Source organism: Mustela putorius, unplaced genomic scaffold (assembly GCF_011764305.1).
Source record: "Mustela putorius furo isolate JIRA1106 unplaced genomic scaffold, ASM1176430v1.1 tig00003853_pilon_pilon_pilon, whole genome shotgun sequence".
Classification (NCBI taxonomy): Eukaryota; Metazoa; Chordata; class Mammalia; order Carnivora; family Mustelidae; genus Mustela; species Mustela putorius.
This window is the reverse complement of record NW_025422005.1, coordinates 55,986,885-56,009,564: the sequence shown is the minus strand read 5'-3', so window position 1 is coordinate 56,009,564 and position 22,680 is coordinate 55,986,885. Positions and strand designations below refer to the sequence as shown.

At 33.8% G+C, this 22,680-nt stretch overlaps 1 protein-coding gene and 1 long non-coding RNA gene across 7 annotated transcripts in view; one reads left to right on the top strand and one right to left on the bottom strand.

Moving 5' to 3' along the window:
• LOC101671965 overlaps nt 1-2,618 on the bottom strand; it is a 30,403-nt gene extending 27,785 nt beyond the window's left edge. The window contains exon 1 of the long non-coding RNA XR_200237.3: nt 2,403-2,618. This is a non-coding gene — a long non-coding RNA (uncharacterized LOC101671965). The remainder of the gene's footprint in view (nt 1-2,402) is intronic.
• A 32-nt stretch (nt 2,619-2,650) lies between these two features.
• On the top strand, nt 2,651-21,563 carry DEPDC1 (DEP domain containing 1). Of its 6 annotated transcripts, none has more exons than XM_045064713.1 (12): nt 2,651-2,832; nt 4,702-4,967; nt 7,930-8,086; nt 8,526-8,644; nt 9,040-9,170; nt 10,557-10,604; nt 13,552-13,692; nt 15,051-15,902; nt 16,351-16,523; nt 18,455-18,631; nt 19,948-20,133; nt 20,540-20,804. In XM_045064713.1, exons 1-12 carry the CDS (start codon nt 2,785-2,787, stop codon nt 20,603-20,605), a joined length of 2,364 nt encoding a protein of 787 aa, XP_044920648.1. In that variant the 5' UTR covers nt 2,651-2,784; the 3' UTR covers nt 20,606-20,804. The 6 variants fall into 6 exon arrangements, with proteins under 6 accessions (XP_044920648.1, XP_044920649.1, XP_044920650.1 ...); XM_004762994.3 differs by lacking the exon at nt 20,540-20,804 and adding an exon at nt 20,811-21,563 and having other exon boundaries at nt 2,652-2,832; XM_045064714.1 differs by lacking the exons at nt 19,948-20,133; nt 20,540-20,804 and adding an exon at nt 20,811-21,563.
• Nucleotides 21,564-22,680: the final 1,117 nt, after the last annotated feature.

The following is a 22,680-nucleotide window of genomic DNA, read 5'->3' as shown; positions in this document are numbered from 1 at the left end:
CTGGATCAATACAAAAGAAAAAAGAGGAAGTTTTCTCCGACCAGACCAAATATTAGTCAAGATTTATGAACTCACACTCATAACTAGACATATGGAATGATGGAATGCCTAAACTTCAAAAACAAATAAATCTTACAACCATGCAGAAATATTTTATAAAAAGTTTCGTAGGAAGAAAAGTTAATTGGATATATATCACCTATATACAAGCTTTGTTTTTAGTGATAATCCATTCACCAAATATTTATTAAATTCCTATGTGCTGTTTAGCAGTTGGAGATACAATAGTGAACAAATGAGGTACAGTCTCTGCTATGGAACTTATATTCTATTGGGACTAAATGAAACTCCATGCAAAGTAGAAAAAGCTTACTGAGATAATCTCTGTCAAGATAGGAAATTTTTGTATTTCATATCTTGTTTCCTCATATTTAAGAGGTGATACTACATTTTATTTTATTTTCTAATATTTGTTTTATCAATTAGGATTAGTTTCAGCTCTAAGCCTGAATTAACAGAGGTTCATATTTCTCTCATAAAAAGTTCACAGGTAGGTGGCCTTTGGGCATTCTAGCAGCTCAGCTCCACAAAATCTTTAGAAATCCAGGCTCCTCCATCATAAACATGTACCCTGTACCTACCCCGCCACACACAAACACACACACACACACACTCATACACACACACACACACACACACACACTCCCCCAATATTGTTTGGGAAATCCAAGGAATTAGCATTTTGACAGGTACCCCAGGTGATCTTAATGTGTTTTTTTTACCCACCTGAGAAATCCCAAAGTAGGGGAATGAGGAAAAAAATGATCAAGTGAGTCCCCAAAACCAGGTAATGAAAGAAATAAAATTACTTCCAAGAATCAAACAACGAAATCAATAGTTACTAAGAGCAGAAATATATAGTTAACTAAAGAAAGATAAACCAAAAAATTAATTAATTGAAGAATAAAAAAAGAATCATAAAACACCAACATCTGATAAAACCCTAACTTTTAGATATTTTCTTACCTATAAAAACAGTCAACATGAAGGTGAAGGATGCAAAGTAAGCCACAGAAACAATGAAAGTATCTAAGAGTCCTAAAGGCTTTCTCAAGATGTGACCCCCACTTTTCTCTGCATGCCTTTTTAGAACTTCAACTATTCTCTTGTGAAAAGTTTGGATTTACTTTTCCTGCTACCTTCTAAAACATGTCAGATGATACTCTGTAATTTTAAATTAATTTTATGTCATTAATAGTATCCTCAGATTATGTCTTAGAAATTTAGGTAGTATTAAGCTATAGCAAAGGCTACAATGAGATAATTTTCAGCTAAGGAGCTAGGCAAAAATGCAAAATGAATTTGGCTTCCGCATTGTCATCTCCATGTCATTCTGAAAGGAAATAGGAGGCAAAAGAAAGGACAATATGTTATAAAGCCAGATAAACAATAGTTAACATTATTTTGTAACATCTATCATTCTACTTGCCCTTAACACAAATGCAAAACTGAGATGATTGTTCCCCTTTACCAAGTCGTTTTTGAAAATTCCTAACCACTGGTCCTGTTCAGAAAAACAGATGCATCTCCATCTAAATTATCTGAAGTTCAATATTTAAAATAAACTGTAGACCATTATACTATTCCTCCTTAGAACACTTTCCCTTACCTCGCCTTTTGGCTAAGTCCTATCCTTCTAAATTGCTGTTTAATTTCCAAATTAATTATTCTACAGCTTCAAATCACTCAAGCAACCTCTCAGTATGCTGTACTAAGGCTTTCTTAGTATCAGTTTCAGACTGGTGATAGAGCGTTTTATTTCAATAAAAATAAAAAGTATGAAGCCTGACCTCCGCCAAGGAGACGTGCGACTTTGGGCAAGTCTCTTCAACGTTCAGAACTTAGCTTATGTCATTTGAAAAATGACATTTTTAAAGTGTATAATCATGATTTAAATTTAACCATGATTCTTGTAAAGACATGCCAGATTTTCTTCAGCGGAGCAATTTGACAAGTTTTACATAACCTTTCCCAAGCCCTTCGTCGTGTGTACTTACTGGAAATCTACTTATGCTCCATTTTACCACGGAATTAAAGGGGAGAACGGAATCATGGCCCCCAGCTAAGATGTACCAGGATGACCGCACCGCAGCCTACACCCAGGAAGCTTTACAGAAGCAAAAGCAAGGGTTTGTCAGGTGAAAGCTACGCCCAAGGGGTTTGTCAGGTGAAAGCTACGCCCCAGAGGTGCTTTGTTTTACATGCCAACCACTGCTGGAGATTCTGTAGGGCCAGGCAGAAAACGCTTGGGGTTTTGTTTTTCTTCTTCTTTTCAAATTTCAAATTCCCTAAAGCCAAAGGCAGGACTCCAAACCATCCAGTCTGTGGCTAAACGGCCTCACCGGTTCTGAGTGTGGAAACACGGCTCCGCCTCGCCTGCGACCGCAAGAGGGAGAAGCAGCTCCAGGACAGCCGAGTGAAGCCCAGAGCCCGTCCCACGGGCCCGGCCCCCGCGCTGGCTACACGGTACCAAGCATCCGCGGATCGCGCCCGGGCACCGAGCAGCGACGCGGCGGCGCTAGCCAACTGCGGCCGGATCCGGACGGCGCGCACGTGACTTCGAGACGCGGCCAATCAGCGCAGCCCTCTGCGCTATTCAAATCCGCGGCGCGGCCGGCCGTTGTGCATAGGCACGCCGCCGTCGGGGCCACCGAGCTCCCGTATCGTCCTACGCCGCCATGCACTGCGCCGGCCGCTGACAGACCTCCGGGCCCGCCAGGCGGAATGGAGAGTCGGAGTGTTCCTCCCGGGCCTTATCGGGCCACCAAACTGGTAAGACCGCCCGGAATGGCTAGACTTTGGCCAGCCGCAGCGACGGCCGCCACCACCTTTACGCGAGAACGTTTGTAGTTTTTTGTCTTGAGAGGACAGATGGATCCCAGAGCCCCTTGGTTCCCTGAAAAGGAGATTGGGGGGGAATTAGGCATCGCGAAACCCTGGCGGGACACGCCTATCCCCCTTCTTTGAGGGTCTGGGCTGTGAGCCGTTAAGTCCAAAGGGTCGCGTCCCCGGGTTTGCGCATCATACACTGGCCTTTTTTAGGCGACTCCTGTGCCTGCAGTTGTCGGCGTGCTCTGGAAAGTCCTAGAATATTCCGATTTTAGCCACTCCCCACGTCTGATTCTCTACCCCGATCAGGATTAAAGAAGAGCTGAGAAAGGGTTCTGTTACCCTGTAGTGTCAGAATAGGGAGACAGCCCGAATGTGACAGCTTTGTTTTGCTGGGTCTGTAGAATGTAATGCAGGATCTACCGATTGTAATCGCATTAGGTAACAGCTGCCCATTTCCAAACTAAGCCCAGAACAGTTAAGATACCCAACGGGAACCACTGTTGGTAGTCACTGGGTTTGTACTCGGATACAGTGTCTTTGTGCATTTAAATTCTCAATCCAACAGAGTCCAGTGCCACTGGGTACGTGAAATTAGAAGAGTGGCTTAACTTACGTTAGCCCCAGTTTCCACTCTGGTAAAGTCGGGCTAATAGTGTATACACCCCTTAAAGGATATCCCAAGAGGATACCGTATATGAAAGTGTGTTGTGATCTATAGATCCTATGGATAAGTCAGAGCTCAATACGTTTCTTGAATAAATGTATGAAATGGGGAGGTGTGGTGGGAAGAAAAGAATAATTATTGTGTTGTGGGTGTTGGGGCCGCATTGGTTAGATAAATGATAACATAGCTTGTAGTGGCATAGTTGGGGGTTAGGAATCAGATTTCTTGGACTCTAATACAGGATTTTTCAGTTAAAGAGTGATGTGTGTACTTTACACCACCACCACCACCTTGGTACTCCAGTGGTATAGCTATATAGCTACCACAAACCTGAAAGTTTGGGTTATTTGAAGACAATTTGGAAAATATGAGTATCTTTTTAAAACCTAGGTGCATCACTGTTATTCAATATGCAGTGGACTTAAAGCTTAGTTAATTTACCCTCTTGTTCTATGTTCACTATGGGAATCTTCACGTAAGACATATATAAGGTACTTCAACATTAAAGGTATCTTCCAGTAAAACTACTGCCTACCATGAATTTTATTTGACCAGCATAGGAGTTACGAATGCAGGTTCTTGAGTCAATCAAACCTGGGTTTGAATGCCTGGATTCTTCATTTATCTGGGTGACTTTGGTCCAATTATTAAATCTCTCTGTGTTTCATATTCCTTATATGAAAATGGAATAACAATAGTACCTACTAATAGAATTCTGAGAATGAAAATGAAGTAATGAATGTAAAGTAGTATCTGACACAAATGCTACCAGCATTTTACTAATATTAGTTGAGATTTAGAAAAAAGGACTAAGTGTTTTCTGTATCAAAAACTAAGAGGCAAGTTCATTGCAGTTCTTCATTATTTGTAGGTTTCCTAAGTAAGCCAATCAGACCATGAAGTGCTTTTAGTCAAAAACTATTACAAAGAAGTATTACCACAATACTAGAATAAAGAGAAATCAATATAATATCTGATATTTTCTGTAGTAAATAAGACAAATGATTTCTTAATGAATGATTCTTAATGAATGTTTATGATATAATCCGTTGTGAATAAGATAATTTTCTTTGTCTTTGTTTCAACTCAGTAAGATATCTAATTTTGTTGTTTAATTTTAAAAAATATATATTTTCTTTCTACAGTGGAATGAAATTACCACATCTTTTCGAGCAGGAATGCCTCTACGAAAACACAGGCAGCACTTTAAAAAATATGGCAATTGTTTTACAGCAGAAGAAGCAGTGGATTGGCTTTATGACCTATTAAGAAATAACAACAATTTTGGTCCTGAAGTTACAAGGCAACAGACTCTCCAACTGCTGAGAAAATTTCTTAAGAATCATGTAATTGAAGATATCAAAGGCAGATGGGGATCAGAAAATATTGATGACAACAGTCAGCTATTCAGGTACTGAACAGACAAGTAGCTACAAAATTGAATTACTTAACAAAAGTTAACTCCATTTCTATAATGCTTTTACTAAAATTTCAGCTTCGTCAGAAGAAAATTTTTTTTATAAAACTTACTGCTCAGTACAATTAAAAGTACTTAGAAGTTAAAGTTAATTGCTGCACAATTAAAACTTGTAAAATGTTAAATAGTATATAAAATAAAATAGGTATTGGGACAAAAGAGAGAGACATCACTTCTTCGTATTCTGAAAGCTAGAACATTTCAAGAACAGATTATTGTTAACCTTTAGTTTCATAAGTTGAGGAATTATAAGACAAATTCTCACAGGTCCTTGCCCTCGAGTAACATATAATCTTATATAATCAAAGAATATATGTGATAAAATAAATAATAGCAAACTGTAAATAATAGAAGAAACTTACCATAGGTTAAAGAGATATTTATTAAGGATTCACCATGTATCAGAAGCCTTGCTTTATGATTTACATGTTTTCTTACTTAATCCCCAGACTATTTAAGCAGGATAAATATTAGTTCATTTTTACAGATAAGGAAACTGAGATTATGCTTTATTTAATCTTGTTACATATGTATGATATATGTTCTTCCACCTTGAAACACGGTAGATATTTGTCAGATTAGTAAATACATTTGTTCTCCTGTTGTTTGTACTGCAGCTTTCTCTGTGGAGCCTTTCTGACTCCCTCAGGCCACCACAATTGTTTTTTCTCATGCATACACGGTTCTGTTTCATATATGATTCAACTAAGTCTTTGGATTCTAATACCCATGCTTTGTTTCTCTACAAAATTAGTAGTTTTCAAGTGAAATGTCTTAGAAGTTGATTTTTGCCTCCATATCAAAGATGATTTATGTTGTACAAGTGAATTGCAATAACAAGCATGTGAATAGTTCATTTTGTAGAACATTCTACAAATCCTCCTAACTATAGCTTCCTCTCCTAACTATAGCTTAGTCACCTTTGGGAGCTCCTTTGCTATTATTCATTCTATAGTTGTTACTGGTTTTTAAGATCCTAGATTAATCTTTACTTCACCTCTCCCCCTGGACAATTTCTTACCATGTCTTCACCTACTTTCCTTTTAACTTTAAAATTTCCAACCCAAATATATCTTCTGAGATTTAGACCCATTTTTTGCCCATTAGGCATTTCAGATACAACAAAAAGAAAAATAAGTATCATGTCTTAACCTGAACTTTGTCTTCTAATGTCTATACATAGATGAATGATACTGTTTTCCCTGTAGTTGCTTTGATTCTTTTCCTTTCCTCTCCCCTTTAAATATGATTTAATTAACCATATCTGTTATACTGCTTCAGTAGTTCTCTGTCCACTTCTTTCTCCACCCTAACAGTTTTTTTTGTTAGACCATTTTTCTCTCTTACCTGGAACTCTGTGTAATTCTTCAACTAGTCTCTCTGCCTCTAGTCTTTTATAATGGTAATAAGGTTATAAAGTACTTATAAATATACTTTACCAAAAATATGTAAGACCTTACTGGAGAAAATTATAAAGTTGTATAGAAAGTAGTAAGTGGAGAAGGATATCCTGTTGATGAATGAAAAGACTTAGTATAATAAAAGAGTCACTTTTCCCAAAATCGATAAATTCAGTGCATATTCATTCAAAATCCTATATAATTCCTTCATAGAATGTGACAAGCAGATTCTAAAGTTCAAGGCAGTTTTGAAGTGAACAAGGAGGGGAGAATTGCCATATATGGTATCTGGTCTTAAATTAAATTAAAACAATTAAGTACTGAAAAAGCAAAACCCATACATATAGTTGGTTCTTGAATAGTGCAGGGATCAGAGACACTGACTCCTTGCATAGTCAAAAATCCACATATAACTTTTGACTCCCTTAAAACTTTGCTAATAGCCTACTATTGACCAGAAGCTTTATTATTAACATACGTAATCAATTAACACACATTTTTGTATGTTACATGTATTATAAACTGTATTTTTACAATAAAGTAAGCTAGAGAAAAGAACATGTTATTAAGAAAATCATAAGGAAGGGAACACTTCTGTAATACTGTACTTCATTGATTTAAAAAACCTGTGTATAAGTGTTCGAACCCATGTTCACAGGTCAACTGTATATGGGAATGGGATATAAATTATACATGGATTAAATACCTAAATATGAAAATAAAACTCTTATGAAGGAGTATAAAAAATATTTTAGGACTGTGGAATATAAAAGAACTTCTGAGTTCACTATAAACTTATGCATATATTTAATGTGTAAGATACTATAGAATGAAAAAACAAAACCATACATATTGTTAATGAATATTTATTAAAAATATAAACATGAACAAGAAGGAAATAACACTAACTGCAAGTTAATGGCTTCCCTCAGAAAGAAAGAAATAGAATAAGCAAAGAATTTCTTTCATTTAACAAAAAAATAATAATGAAGTCTTTAGTAAAATGTTAACAATTGCATTGGTTGAAGATTACATATATGCATGTTATCTATACTATTTTCTGTACCTTTTGTATCTTTGAAATATTCTTTATTACACTGGAGGGGGGAAACATTATAATCAAAAGCAGTAACAGAAACCAAGATCTGGAAATTAGAACAAGCACAGTCAACAAAAGTCAGAAATATATATAAACTATAGATAGCTTGTCAAAGAAATTTTAAAAATGCAACTATTTTCTTGTTCAACAGAATTGATCCCAATAATACCTCTAAATTATGCCGATATAAAGTTAAATATGTACTATATACTAAGGAGAGAAGGAAACTATTAAGATATTGTTTAAAGGTTTAGTGAGAAAATCGATTTATGTAGAATCTTTATTCCTGGTAATATAAATAAATTCAGTTCTTTTGTGATTTTTACTTTAGATAAACAGGCATTAAAAATTTGTTTCTGATCTTATATTACTTAATTGTATATTATTCTTAAACCAGATTTCCTGCAAATTCTCCGCTTAAAAGTCTTCCACGAAAGCATCCAGAATTGAGAAAAAACAGCATAGAAAACTTTTCCAAAGATAAAGATAGCATTTTTAAATTACGAAATTTATCTCGTAGAACGCCTAAAAAACTTGGATTACATTTCTCTCAGGTAAAACATCCCTTTTGCTAATTATTAGTTTAAATATAACTACCATGTACTTAATTAAAAAATCATTAAAAGTATATAAATCTTTAATATTTGAAGCCAATACTGAAGTCTCTTAATCTACATTGAATTCCAAAAATGTGTGTAAATTGTTTTACAGTAGAACAATAGAAGGCATAGGAACAATAATAAATATTGTAGTGAGACATACTTGAAACACTATTTGTATAATTTAAGTCTGTTTTGTTTTAAATTGATCTGAGGGTGGTAGGAGCAGCTACAAAACCAAAAGTTCTATTACCATATGTTAACATTATTTCTTTAGGTGATACCTTATAGCTTCATTGTGGACTATCTACCAATAAAATATTAGGAATTGTGTCACTTCAATATTTCCTTAATTTGAGCATAACATTAAACCAAAGTAATTTTTTTCCCCCAGGAAAATGTAGAGGAAATGAACCATGAAATAATCAATGGAGATCAAGAAAACTCAGTTTATAATAGAGAAATAAGCCAGGAAGATGTTGAAGAAGTTTGGAGACATATTACTCTGATCTAGTAAGCTAAAACTAAGCTCTAACCAAGTTCTAGAGGTGTTTAGAATGTGAATTTGACGTTTTTATCAAGATATACAAATGCAAAAAAGCTTAGAATTTAACCTATATGTGTTTCTTAATAAATGCTCTTGCTATAGTTCTAGTATAGTAGAAATAGAATGTTTTCAGCATGATTTGTTTTTTCTTTGAATCAAAGTTATACATATAGTTTGGAGTTTTATATTGGAATCATTTCAAGGTTACTAAAATACATTTGAAAGTGGCTACTAAATATAAACCTTGTAAGTTAAGAAAAGAAATACTCTGAATACTTTGCAATTAATACTCTTTCATATTTATATCCTATTCCATTTATTTTATGGAGAAAAAGAAGTTTGTCTTCTTTCTTCTGTTTAGCCTACAAACTATTTTAGGTGTGCCATCCCTAGAAGAACTCATAAATCCAAAGCAAGTAGTTCCTCAATATGTAATGTACAACATGACCAATACAAGTAAACATGGAATAGTTATACTACAAGACAAATCAGGTTGGTATCAATAAAAGAAGTTAGAATCTTGTTAGCATAGGTTGCAGCTATAGTGGGGGTGCATTGAGACTAAAAATATAGAAAGTAGAATACTTTGAGAGAGCATCAAGGGGAGATTATTGTTTTATCATACGTGCTTTAGTAGTCATTTTAAGTGAATATTATTCATACTATTATTTTAGCCCATAAGTGGTACTTATGCATGTTCTTTTTAAGTGGTAGGGCTAGACATCTGAAAGGTATGCAAATATAATAAAATTATTGATTAACTACATTTTAGTGAGGGCCTACAATGTACCAGGCATTATGTTAAGATTTAGTGATGAACAAGAGAGAAATGGTCCATGACTTCTTGGAGCTTATATAAGTAGTTACATATAAATTTACACAGGTCGAGATATATACGCAAAACTGAGGTAACACACAATAACATAAGCCCAAACTCTCAAAGCTGATATTTTAAAAATTACTAGCTTTGTATTATATATAGAGATATAATATATTGATTTTAGATCTAAGATGAAAAAATTAGGGATATAATTCAAGCCAGATGCATTACAAAACTTAACACTTCAAGAAATCTGTCAATAAATCTCAAAGTGTTAACTCATTTTTTTATAATCAACTGCTGCCTGCAGTGTTAAGTGGCATGCATTACTTGAGTTTCTTTCTGTTGGCAAGAACTTTAAGGTTTAAATTGTAGGAACAAAAAGCAAAAACTTAAGAATCATGTTGCTTATGCATATGGCTTTGGTCTAGTCCCATCTTTCATTACCTAAAATCACATACTTAACAGTATATTATCTTATTCAGACTTTTCTTTATAACCATAAACTTTTCAAGTCAAGTGTATGTATGGTTTTTGTATTGGTGTCAAAAACTACAAGATTTTATGCAGCATATTTCAGTTAGTGACGAAAGATCTTAAGTAAGCCTCACTGTGAAAGCACCCTAATATTCAAATATAGCTCATTTCAATCATAGATCTCACTCAAGGCAGTAATATTCAAATAGTATAGCTATAATTAGAATGGAAATGAAGATAAAGAAAACATGGTAGCAGTAGACAAGGATGAACATTTTTTTATTTATGAATCCCCACCAAAATAATGTATCCTCAATTTGGGGATAACTAATTGTTTTATGTATCATGGAAAGCATCAAACTCAAGATCTCTGTAAGTTTTAAATTTGTATTAAAATATTATTTTGGCTTTATGTCTTGTTAAACACATAATAATTTTTAATCTTGGTAATATAGATGTATGTACATACATGCATATATGTGTGTGGGTATAATTATGTGTATATAGTAAGTGTAAAATATTAATATACCATCATAAAAATTGTGTGATTTACTAAATAGTGTAAATATATTTTTGTATAGATGACCTTCCTCATTGGGTCTTATCTGCCATGAAGTGCCTAGCAAACTGTAAGTTAATCATGCAAAATATGTATGTATATTTGTGTTTTATATTTGTAGTATTTAACAAGAACTAAAGAGATTTTTAAAATAATTCATAGAAGTCCTGATAAATTTAGAGTATGCCAATTTCTCTTGATGCTTAAATGACAATCTAGTAGAAATTATTACATATACTTGCATGTGGAATAGAGTCCTTAACTTTTTCTATGAAGATGGTGGTTTTATAATTCAATCTTCTCATGTATGGCTCAGTTTTCATAAATCATAAAATCATAGGTTAGTGGGTCTTACAGAATTTTTAGGTATAACATACATTAGTTGTCTTAGTGAGGCCTCTAGAATCATATACAACCTGTAAGTAATATAGCTCTTACAAGCAGGAAAGGTTCAATCAGAAATAGTCTCATAAAATCTACTTTAGTCCCCTTGCCATTAGTACAAGACTTCAACACTGGGGTGCTTCATGACAGGCTTGTCATCAGATATATACATATTATATATATAATGTATCCATCAGATATATTAATGGGACTTTTATATTTATGGGGAAAAATGATCTGTCACTAAGCAGCAAACCACTTTTTTAAGCATGTTTTTTTCCATAATGATCACTGATAACTGATTTTTATAATTTGAGAATATATTTCAAGTAGAAGACCTAACTGCTTTAAAAATCAGTTTTAAAACATGCAGAAATATGTGCTTCTAAGTCATCAAATTAAGTTAAATTATATTTTGATAGTTTTTTTACAAAAGGATTTTTCTCATTCTTATGAAATGAGTATTTTATTAATAAAGTTCAAGATAGGTATATATTCCCTTGTTGTCCACTGGGTGTCAATATGACAAAATAACAGAATAAATAGCAATAAAATAAATAATGTAAGTGATAGAAATATTTTCTTTATCAAATTGAAATAAAGATCTTAATCATAAATTTGATTTTTTTAGTTTCTCTTTCTACCTTCCCTCATCTAACTGCCCTTCTGCCTCATACCTTGGCTCATGGTTAGCAACCCAGATACTTACACTTTCAGGATTTCTCTGAGATCTCATGTTGAGGGATATTTTTTTCTTCTCTTTCTTACCAGTCTATGTTATACCTAAGTGGTACCAAAGATATAATTTACTAGATTCCAAATTAATAATATATCTAGCCAGAGGTGGTATTTAGACTTGTAGTCATTATTTAATCCGTATAGTAATCCTATGACATACAAGAATCAGTGATTAACATACTATCCCATTTTTTTTCCAGAAGAGAAAATAAGGCTTTTGAAAGTCTACTGATAATATAAAGAGCTATGCATGCAAACTAGGATCCTCGAACTATAAATTCTGTATTTTAATTCTAGTAAAAGTATTTTGTCTTAGAAAATGTTGTAATGATTATCAAAATTTGTATTTTACATATTGAGACTATTTCTTATTCTCCTGAAGGAGATGTTTATTTTGCTCTATGTAAATCCATATTAGCCTTTAAGCTATTAAATATGTGTGATTTTTTTCTTTAATCCTTTTTTAGTGCATGTGCTCACATTTATATGACAATACAAAAGTTTAGAGACAGAGAAGTAAGAGATTATTTGGGTTTGGGAAGAAAAAGATTATAACTTGAAAGAATAGCATTGGTGGCTCAGTCAGTTAAGCATCTACCTTCTGCCCTGGGCTCAGGTCATAATCCTGGATTGAGCCCCACATTGAGCTCCCTGCTCCTCAGGGAGCCTGCTTCTCCCTCTGCCTGCCACTCCCCCTGCTTGTGCTATCAAATAATAAAATCTTAAAAAAAAAAAAGAATAGATAGAAGAGTGACTCTCAAACCCCATTGCGGATTATAGTAACTAGTGAAACTAGCCAAAGATTCTGATTTGGTTGATTCATTAGGTGGTTTCATTTAGTTGATTCAGCATACCTCAGAAGATTCTTAGAGTGAAGATTCCCAGACCAGCATTTGGAAACTACTAAATTAGCCAGAAGCAAACATTTTTAAGTCAGTAATTCTTAGCTTTGCCTCCATAAATTCTGGTCTGTACAGAGAAACTTATATTTTTAATAGGCATATTGGATGATTCTGATTATATAATCCATAGAGCCTACTTTAGTTGTTAGACCTCAGGGTGCCAGGTCTAGCTCTTACTTACACTGCTCTAAGTTCTAATTCTAGCTTTGCCACCAGTGGCTTTTTCATTTTAGGCAAATTACTCTGAGCTTCACTTTTTTCATCTGTAACATGAGATCAGATCTTATTTCTGAGTAAAATACTAATGAACAGGAATGATTCTTTTAAGAACGTTAAGCTAATGAAATGGCAATGTAAAGATATTGTTTAAATTCATTAAGGGCATGCTTTGTGTTAGGCAAAATTTGTTCATGAAAATGTAAATTTACAAAAGAGAATTTAGAAGGATTATTTGTATAACCTAAATATTCTTTGTTTTATAAAATGAATTGCAATAAAATCTCATTAAATAACCTTAATATTTTAAAATATATTTTGGGACACCTGGGTAGCTCAGTGGGTTAAGCCTCTGCCTTCGGCTCAGGTCATGGTCACAGGGTCCTGGGATCAAGCCCCACATCAGGCTCTCTGCTCAGCGGGAAGCCTGCTTCTCCTCTCCCTCTGCCAGCCTCTCTGCCTACTTGTGATATCTCTCTCTCTGTCAAATAAATAAATAAAATCTTTAAAAATAAAATAAAATGTATTTCAAATTTTGCCCTCTAGGCAATTTTCAAGTATATAAATATTAAAACAAAATGCTAGTAGTTGCTTGTAGTGATTTCTAATGAAAACAATAAGAATGAGATGTGCACAACTCTTCAGATTTTTGAATTGTGACAGAAGTTGTTAAACTTAGCTCCTTCATGAAATACAGGTTTTATACATTTTAAAATTTAAAATTTTTATTTGAAATAAATAAATTTTACCAATTTTTTTTTGCCTCCTGTGTCTTAGGGCCAAGAAGTAATGATATGAATAATCCAACTTATGTTGGATTTGAACGAGATGTATTCAGAACAATAGCAGATTATTTTCTAGAGCTCCCTGAACCTCTGATTACGTTTGAATATTATGAATTATTTGTAAGCATTTTGGGTATGTATGGATTTTTACTTATTATTCAAATGTATTTCATTAACATTTTCAAGTCTTCCATAATTTAAAAGATGTAGGTAAAAAAAAAAAAAGTGCAGGTAAATATAAAGGTGGCAAGCTATGAATTATTTTAAAATTTGGGAATACTCTGGTTCCTGTTATGTTGTTTTCCAATAATTTAAATATGTCATTCCAACACCAGTTCTCCACATCAGTTTGGTGCCCTACAACTCATTTCTGACACTGACTACCCAAAATTAGACTAGACCCCACAAGGTAGGCACAAAATCCTTCAATCCTGATATTAACCATAGAGTTAATGTAAACACCAATTAAGTGCTCACCTCCGCAAGACTGCCTTCCATTCAGTTGTCTATAAATGAGATCCTCGGGCTTACTGACACTTCTGCCCAACTATCAGTTTGGGGGTTCCCATAACCTTTCTGGGATTTAATGATTGATTTTAACTCAGAACTCTGGAAACTGCTTTATTTAATCAGTACCAGTTTTTTAAAGGATACAAGTCAAGAACAGTCATATGAAAGTGTAAGTACATAGGGCAAGATATGGAAGTAAGGGCTGTGCAGATCTTTCATGCCCTCTCCAAGAATGCCATCCTCCCAACCAGGTTCATATGCTCAACCACCCATAAAGTTCCCTAATCTTGTTACCTCAGAGTTTTAATTGAGGTTTAATTACATAGGCATGACTGATTAAATCATGATTGATTAAATCATTGGTCATTGGTGATTGACCAATGATTTGTCAATCTGTCAAATTGTCAATTTGTCAATCAGTCTTCAACTCACATCCCCCTCTCCTCAAGGAGGTCTGAGGTCTGAGGTAGGCTGAAAATTCCAACCTTCTCTAGTCCAGTCCTAAGTCACCTCATTAGCATAAACTCAGATGTACTCAAACAGGTGCATTATGAGTAACAAAGACTCCTGTCTCTCTGAAAATTCCAAGCCTCTTAGAAGCACTACACCAGGTAGTAGAGACAAAGACCAAATATTTAAGTCTTTATTATACTATAGTTGTCTTATAATTAAGAGCTTTCTAATATTTATAGACTGAAACCAGTTTTTTTTATGTATTTGACTCAATTATAATTTAGACTGTAGAAATAAACTTTAAAGTTATTTATGTCACAAGTTGGAAAACCTCTAGTCTTGCACTTTGTAACTGAATGTTGCATGTGTCCTATTTAAGTGGCTTCTGAATTAAGCAACTGCTATTTGTACTATACTAACAATATATACTATAGTGATGCTTTTTTTTTTAACTTTACTATTGTTTTTGTTTTATTTTTGCCCACTGTCACACAGTTGCATTTTAATTTTTGTTTCATTTCCTGGTAGTTGTTTGTGGCTACGTCACAGTTTCAGATAGACCCAGTGGGATACATAAAATCCAAGATGATCCACAGCCTTCAAAAATCCTTCGCTTAAACAATTTGAATTCCTTCAAATCAACTGAGTGTCTTCTTCTCAGTCTGCTTCATAAAGACAAAAACAAAGAAGAATCAGATACTACTAAGAGACTGCAGATAAGTGATCAAGGATTTCAAGAAAAATGTGCTAAGAAAATGCAGCTAGTTAATTTTAAAAATAGAAGAGCCAGTGCTAATGACATAATGGGAGGAAGTTGTCATAATTTAATAGGCTTAAGTAATATGCATGTTCTATCCTCTAACATCAAACCAAGGTGCTATTCTTTAGAAGGAATTATAGACCTACCAGGGAGTGCAAGTAAAGAGGTCTTCAATGCCTTCCATCAATCTGTTCTGAATATAGAAGGACAAAATAATAAGCAGTTTTTAGAATCTAAGAGCAAACAGGAATCCCTAATGAATCTTCATTCAGAGGAGAGTAATCAAAAGCCACTCTGTGTTGGTTTTAAGAGAACCTCTACTTTGACTGTTCAAGACCAAGAGGAGTTATGTAATGGGAAATGCAAGTCAAAACAGCTTTGTAGATCTCAGAGTTTACTTTTAAGAACTAGTAGAAGAAGGAATAGTTATATCAATATGCCAGTGGCTGAAATTATCATGAAACCAAATCTCGGACAAGGCAGCACAAGTGTACAAACAGCTATGGAAAGTGAACTCGGGGAGTCTAGTACAACAATCAATAAAAGACTCTGCAAAAGTACGATAGAACTTTCAGGAAATTCTTTACCTCCAGCTTCTTCTGTGTTGACTGGCACACAAAGTAAGGTTGATGCTTTCAATGCATGTAATATTAACTTTTATTGTTTACTAACTGTGTTTTGTTTACCTGTCTTTTCTTATCTGAAACTGCTTTATATTTTTCCTCCAAAAGGAAATGTTTTTATTGCAAAAGACTTTGTCATGGCATAACCAAGATTTATTCTACTTACCTAAAGCACTTATTTTCTTTTACCTCATTTTAACTTATTCTGAGTCACTTTATTTGTAGTTGGTAAAGGATGTTAATACTCAAATAGGTTATGAAGAAAGTAATGAGCTTTTGAGCAATGTGGAAATTTCTAGGGATAGTTAAAAGAAATTATTACTAAAATATTGTTTTAGTATTTATATAACTGTATTCTTCATGTAATTGTGTATGCTCATGATGTGAAAGCAATTTAGTGTCATTGATGATTTTTTGGGGGGTGGGTTGTAATTTTGCCTTCTAGGTTTCCTGCAACCTCATTTAGAGAGGGTTGCCATCGATGCACTACAGTTATGTTGTTTGTTACTTCCCCCACCAAATCGTAGAAAGCTTCAACTTTTAATGCGCATGATTTCCCGAATGAGTCAAAATGTTGATATGCCCCAACTTCATGATGCAATGGGTACAAGATCACTGGTAAGTTGATTTCTTAAGGAAAGAATAAGCCACGGTTCATAAACTAAAAAAAGAAAAGCAAATCACCCAAAAGTTCTACTTGAGTGATATTGTGGTCTCAAAATCCTAGATTTTTAGGATAGAAAGGCTCTTAAAAGTATCTTTCTTAGTAGCAGAATGTTGTTGCATTAATCTTTTGTGTCCAGTATGCTAAACTTTCATATCCTGATCTTTATCTTGTCTGAGCACTTTGCCTCTTCACTCCTAACACATCATATTGATAGACTTGGATTATCAGACCAAATTCCATTGCCTTGTACAAATTCTGTTTGGTGAGGAAGAAAGAGAAGATATAAGCATGGTTAAAAGCATAAGGGCACTATAACTTTGTAAATGAGAGAATTAATAGAAATCTTGTGGTAATGGGAAAGTTGTATTTGACGAAATATGTGAATTAGGATAGCATTTCACTGTGGGCAAGAAATTGGGACAAAGGTGCCTGGGTGGCTCAGTGGGTTAAGCCGCTGCCTTCGGCTCAGGTCATGATCTCAGCGTCCTGGGATCGAGTCCCACATCAGGCTCTCTGCTCAGCAGGGAGCCTGCTTCCCTCTCTCTCTCTCTGCCTGCCTCTCTGCCTGCCTGTAATCTCTGTCTGTCAAATAAATAAATAAAATCTTTAAAAAAAAAAAAAAAGAAATTGGGACAAACTATTATGAAGCAGTCTCAGACTCCATAAGAGGATGAGGGTGGAAGCACTTTATCCAGATATTGATTGAAAATGAACTCTTAAAATAGTATCTAATCTCTCTCACTCACTCTCTTTTCAAGAGCTACCACTTCCTCAGTGCAGCTTCCAGTGATTTTCTTATAGCAAGGAATCTGGAGCTGAGCTCTATTCTTCCACTCATTAAGGACAGTTCTTTAGCAATGATAGACCCAATCTAAAAAGGAAGAATTATTCTTGAGTAATTGTGACACCATTAAAAGGCATAGGGAAGTTTATAGAGGAATATATTTTCAGAGACATGAGTAGAAAGAAAATAATTTCAATTTTATACTTTTTGAGTTTGAGTTTATAGGACATCCAAGTGAAATTTATCCAACAGACTATTAGAAATGTGAGCTTGGTGAAGAAAGATTAGGTCAGAAGGCAGATTATTTGGAGAGAAGTAGTAGTTGGAGCTTTGAGAATAAATGAGCTCTACAAAGCTAGGAAGGATAAATAAAAAGCTGAGGACTCAGTTGTGGAAGGAGAGGAAAACATGTCTGACATGTAGGAATAAAACCAAAAATATTTCAGTTCAGTAAATGTGTTCCTCATCTATTATATGCTAAATACTTAGAATTCTAATGACTATTTTAGAATGAGATATGGGTTTGAGTGTCTTATACTTAGTGGATAATATGGATATGAATGAGAGTAAATAACTTTTGAAACACAAAATTTATCCCAGGATTTGAAGACTCCTTATGATAGAATTGAAAAATGTATGTATTGTCTTTAAAAACTGACAGAAAAAAGATTAAAAGCTATTTTCCAGAATTTCAAAAGCTAAATGGTACCAACCTCATTATCACTAATCTTTACATGGTATGTATTCTCCTAGTTTGTGTTTTATGGGGTTAATAAGTCATTGTTCTTTGACATTCTTTAAGTGACATATCCATATGTTACTAATGGAACCAATGGTATTTACCAATAAAATTGTGACAAAATTAAAGAAAAAGCTAAGCCCTTTATAATCCTTTGGAATTATATTAAAGAAATACTTAAAAAGTACTTTAAAAAGAATATTCTTACCTTTCTAATGTAATTAATTGTTCTCATTTTTAAGCTGAAGTCTGCTTATCACTTTATCTCAGTACTTTAGCATGATACCCAGAAATTCCTGATACTCTTATTTATATGAAAGCTTAGGTTTTTACATTCACTTCTTTTAATATGTTTCTAGATGATACATACTTTTTCTCGGTGTGTGCTATGCTGTGCTGAAGAAGTGGATCTTGATGAGCTTCTTGCTGCAAGATTAGTTTCTTTCTTAATGGATCATCACCAGGAAATTCTTCAAGTACCCTCTTACTTACAGACTGCAGTGGATAAACATCTTGACTACTTAAAAAAGGGCTATGTATGTATTGTAAATCTTAAAATTCTCTGCATTAGTCAGTTCCAAGTGGCAAACTCATCTCAAACTAGCCTAATTAAAAAGGAAGTCTTTATTAGCTCACATAAATAACCTCTAAAAGTCAGGAATATAACAGAATCTGGGGACTCAAATAGCAATAAAACTGTTTCCATCTCTTCATCTCTTATTTCCATTTTGGTCCTATATTTAACAAATGGCTCCTTCACATGATAGGGGGCATATGGCTGATTAAAGCTCTTAAGTCACAGACTTGCATTTTTAACCCAAAAGGAAAAAGAACTACCACTTTACCTACCAATTTGAAAAGTTCTTCACAAGGCAACTACTACATGCCTCTGGACAGTCTAGGCTAAAACACAACCTTTAGGTGGTTCAGGGTAAGTGCATTGGAGACAGGGCCATACTCTGGCTCTAGATGATTAGAGGAGAATCTGCTCTTCAAAAAGTGAGGGCAGGGACACCTGGGTGGCTCAGTTAAGCATCTGCCTCTTAATTTTGACTCAGGTCATGATCTAGGGTCGTGAGATCGAACCCCCACATCAGCCTCCACCATCAGTGCAAAGTCTGCTAGTCCCATTCCCTCTGCTTCTCGCACTCTCTCTCTTTCTCAAATAAATAAATAAATGTTTAAAAAATTGGGCGGGGTGGGGGGATGAGGATACTGGACCTGGAATGGGAAGCAACTATTAAAAGGAGAGAAGGAATGCTGAGTAACCAAAAACCAGATGTCTGTTATATTCAATTTTTGGCTGCCGAGCACCTATATTTCATACTATGTTTCTTCCCATATATAAGCCCTGGCTTATAATTATCCTTCACAATTTCCTTCTGTTATCAGCAGATGATACGGTATCTGTTCATGCTCTTACACCTCAAAAACAGTAGATGAATATTAATACTATGTCAGAAGAGTAATGTTTTAAAATGAATTAAAGCATTTTTGTTTTGTTTTGTAGTTAATAAAATTCATGGTTAATGGCAATAATGATAATGGATGGCTTTAATACTTATTCTGTGCTGAGCACTTTATATACATTAACTTTTGTAATTCCCATTTTACAGATAAGGAAACAGAGCAAGTGAAGTAGAATAACTTGCTCAATGCTACAAAGCTAGTAGATTGTGGGTCTGGGATTTATATTCCGGGATTTATCACTACTCTACTGCATAATACAGTTTTCTTTAAGTATTAAATGTTTGATAGCAAATTAGTAGATACTAAGTCTCATCTAAAGAACCCTTAGCAAATAGGAACATGAACAGAATAGACTTGGACTATACCATTTTGTCCACAACAGATTAAAAATCCTGGAGATGGACTGATTGTTCCTTTGCCAACGTACTCATATTGTAAGCAGATTAGTGCTCAGGAGTTTGATGAACAAAAAGTATCTACCTCACAAGCTGCAATTACAGAACTTTTAGAGAATATTATTAAAAACAAGAGTTTGCCTCTAAAAGAGAAAAGGAAAAAACTAAAACAGGTAAGAGAATGAACAAGTTCTCAATCATAATATTTTTCATTATGCTGTTGCTGATTGTTATTTAATAAAATTAAGAATCTAATTTCTCATTCTAATGTTTTAGATTTTAGACATTATATATTTAGGCTATTTATATACCCTATTTGCCTGGCTTTACTCTTTATCCTGAAATTTAAATAACAAAAATAATAATAATAATAACAGATACTCTTCCTTATAGTTTAGATTAGCCTGAGAAAATAATTAAAATATTTTTATTATAATATATAACTTTTACTGACTCATTATTACCATTTAGAATTTTAAATCTCCATCAAAATCCAGTAACAACATGATTCTGACAAGTTTAATTCCAGGTCTGAGATACTCAAATATGAAATATACTAAATCACTATGACCTTCACAGGTGTTACAAATGGAAAGAAAGAAGATCTGGAATTTAGGAGGAGAATACATTAGAAGAGAATCCTAGAATATTAATGCTAACTTGGATCTAAGAAATCTTACATTATACCTTTCATATATGAGAAAGCAAAGGGAAAGGCAAGGATAAATTGAAAGGATACTCACTTCTGAAATACATGTTTGAGAAAGGCACTGAATTCTTATGTTGAACACTGGCTTCAGCTAGGATAATAAATGTAAAATACCCTCTAATTTCTCACCTCGTTTTTAAGTTTCAGAAGGAATATCCCTTGATATATCAGAAAAGATTTCCATCCACGGAGAGTGAAGCAGTCCTTTTTGGTGACAAACCTACAATCAAACAACCAATGTTAATTTTAAAAAAAACAAAGTTTCGTAGTCTAAGATACTAACTGAATTAAAAATTACAATGTAATATCTGTAGAACTTTGGTAAATGAGGCCATATCTAAGAATCTAGCTTCTAAAATAGAAGTCTATTTATTAATGGATTTTTCTAAGAAAAATATGTAAAGAGGTACCAAAGTAATTTTTTATCAGTGTAAGACTGCTAAGAAGCTAATAGGTATCAACTGAGAACAAATAACAAAGGTGGTACCAGATACTTTAACAAGAAATCTTTTTTTTAATACAGCACCTGTAAAAACTATTATGTGTGCTAAAACTTTACTTACTTGAATTTTGAAAACTGATATGTCAAGATTAAGCTGTAATTCTGTTTTTTAAAAAAATTATCTGTACATGTACTTATGAATATTAGCTAAAGTACTAGTTGTTTAGGGTATTCTTTTTTCTAAGTAAAAGAATGTGAAGAGTATTGGAAAACTCAGTGAATTCTCTATGCTAAATGTTGCACTCTTTTGTGTATTCTTTTTCTACTTTTGATCTATTTATATATATGTTTTTAAAAAATATGTACATGTAAGTAAATCTTCACTTTGCTTTAAACCCTTATCAAAACTGCGTCAATCATTCAATTTTTCAATAAATATCTTGATATTTGAATATCTTGCATTCTTATGTTCATGTATCTACTAGAAGATAATGGTGTAAAAGAAGTATAAGGCAATCGTATTCATTCAAAAAATTTATTTAGCAACTACTATGTGCCTTTTATTATTCCAAATAGGGAGAGAAAATGATGAATAAAATAGAAAATTTTTTCTTTATGTATTTTCTAACTAAGGGAGATATACCTTCCAGGTACTTAAATAACAGTATATACCCTGAAATTAAGTCATGGAATATCCTTCAGCTGAAGACTGGCCTCTTTAGTTATGTAACAGTTCTCTAAGCTAGTGTTTTCAAACTCTTACATATTAGAATTACCTAGAAAGTTTTAAAACAATAATGCTCAGGCTCTACCTTTTATCAGTAGCCATCAGTATTTTTCAAACTCTCCAGGAGATTCCAGTATTCAGCCAACTTTCAGAATCAGTCCCTAAACACTTTTTATAAGCATTTAAGCAAATGCCAAGCTTGGCTTTATTATTTCATTGGATGAAAATGCAAATTATAAACGCTTCTCATCTTAATACAAGGTTATTCATATTTCTGCTTTATTAAACACAAACTTGAAGCAGTTTTTCTTCCATATTTTACTCTAAGCTTATTTAGTACCCATTCTTATGTGTAAAGATATATAATGTCTGAGACATAATAGACACTTACTATTCAATAACTTGATTTCTCAATGTAATGTGCTATAAAATGACAATGTTTCATTTGAAATTACTACTTTTTATTAAAAACCTGGACAGATGGGGTGCCTGGGTGGCTCAGTGGGTTAGAGCCTCTGCTTTCAGCTCAGGTCATGATCTCAGGGTCCTGAGATCGAGCCCCACATCGGGCTCTATGCTCAGCAGGGAGCCTGCTTCCTCCTCTCTGTCTCTGCTTGCCTCTCTGCATACTTGCGATCTCTGTCAAATAAATAAATAAAATCTTAAAAAAAAAAAAAAAACCTGTACAGAAAATAACTCCTGTCTTTTACCCTTAGCTATAAAACTATAGGACCAAATTAGATCTTTTTCCAAGGTGTCTATATGCTAAAATTTTCCTCTTTAAAGATGTATAATGGAGCACCTGAATGTCTCAGTCAGTTAAGCATCCAACTCTTGATTTC

What these genes read in the sequence shown, in the direction of transcription:
- DEPDC1 (XM_004762994.3), top strand. Translation starts at nt 2,785, where the DNA reads ATGGAGAGTCGGAGTGTTCCTCCCGGGCCTTATCGGGCCACCAAACTG. An exon ending in GACAACAGTCAGCTATTCAG is followed by an intron (nt 4,968 to 7,929) that starts GTACTGAACAGA and finishes TTCTTAAACCAG; the next exon opens with ATTTCCTGCAAATTCTCCGC. An exon ending in CATGAAGTGCCTAGCAAACT is followed by an intron (nt 10,605 to 13,551) that starts GTAAGTTAATCA and finishes CCTGTGTCTTAG; the next exon opens with GGCCAAGAAGTAATGATATG.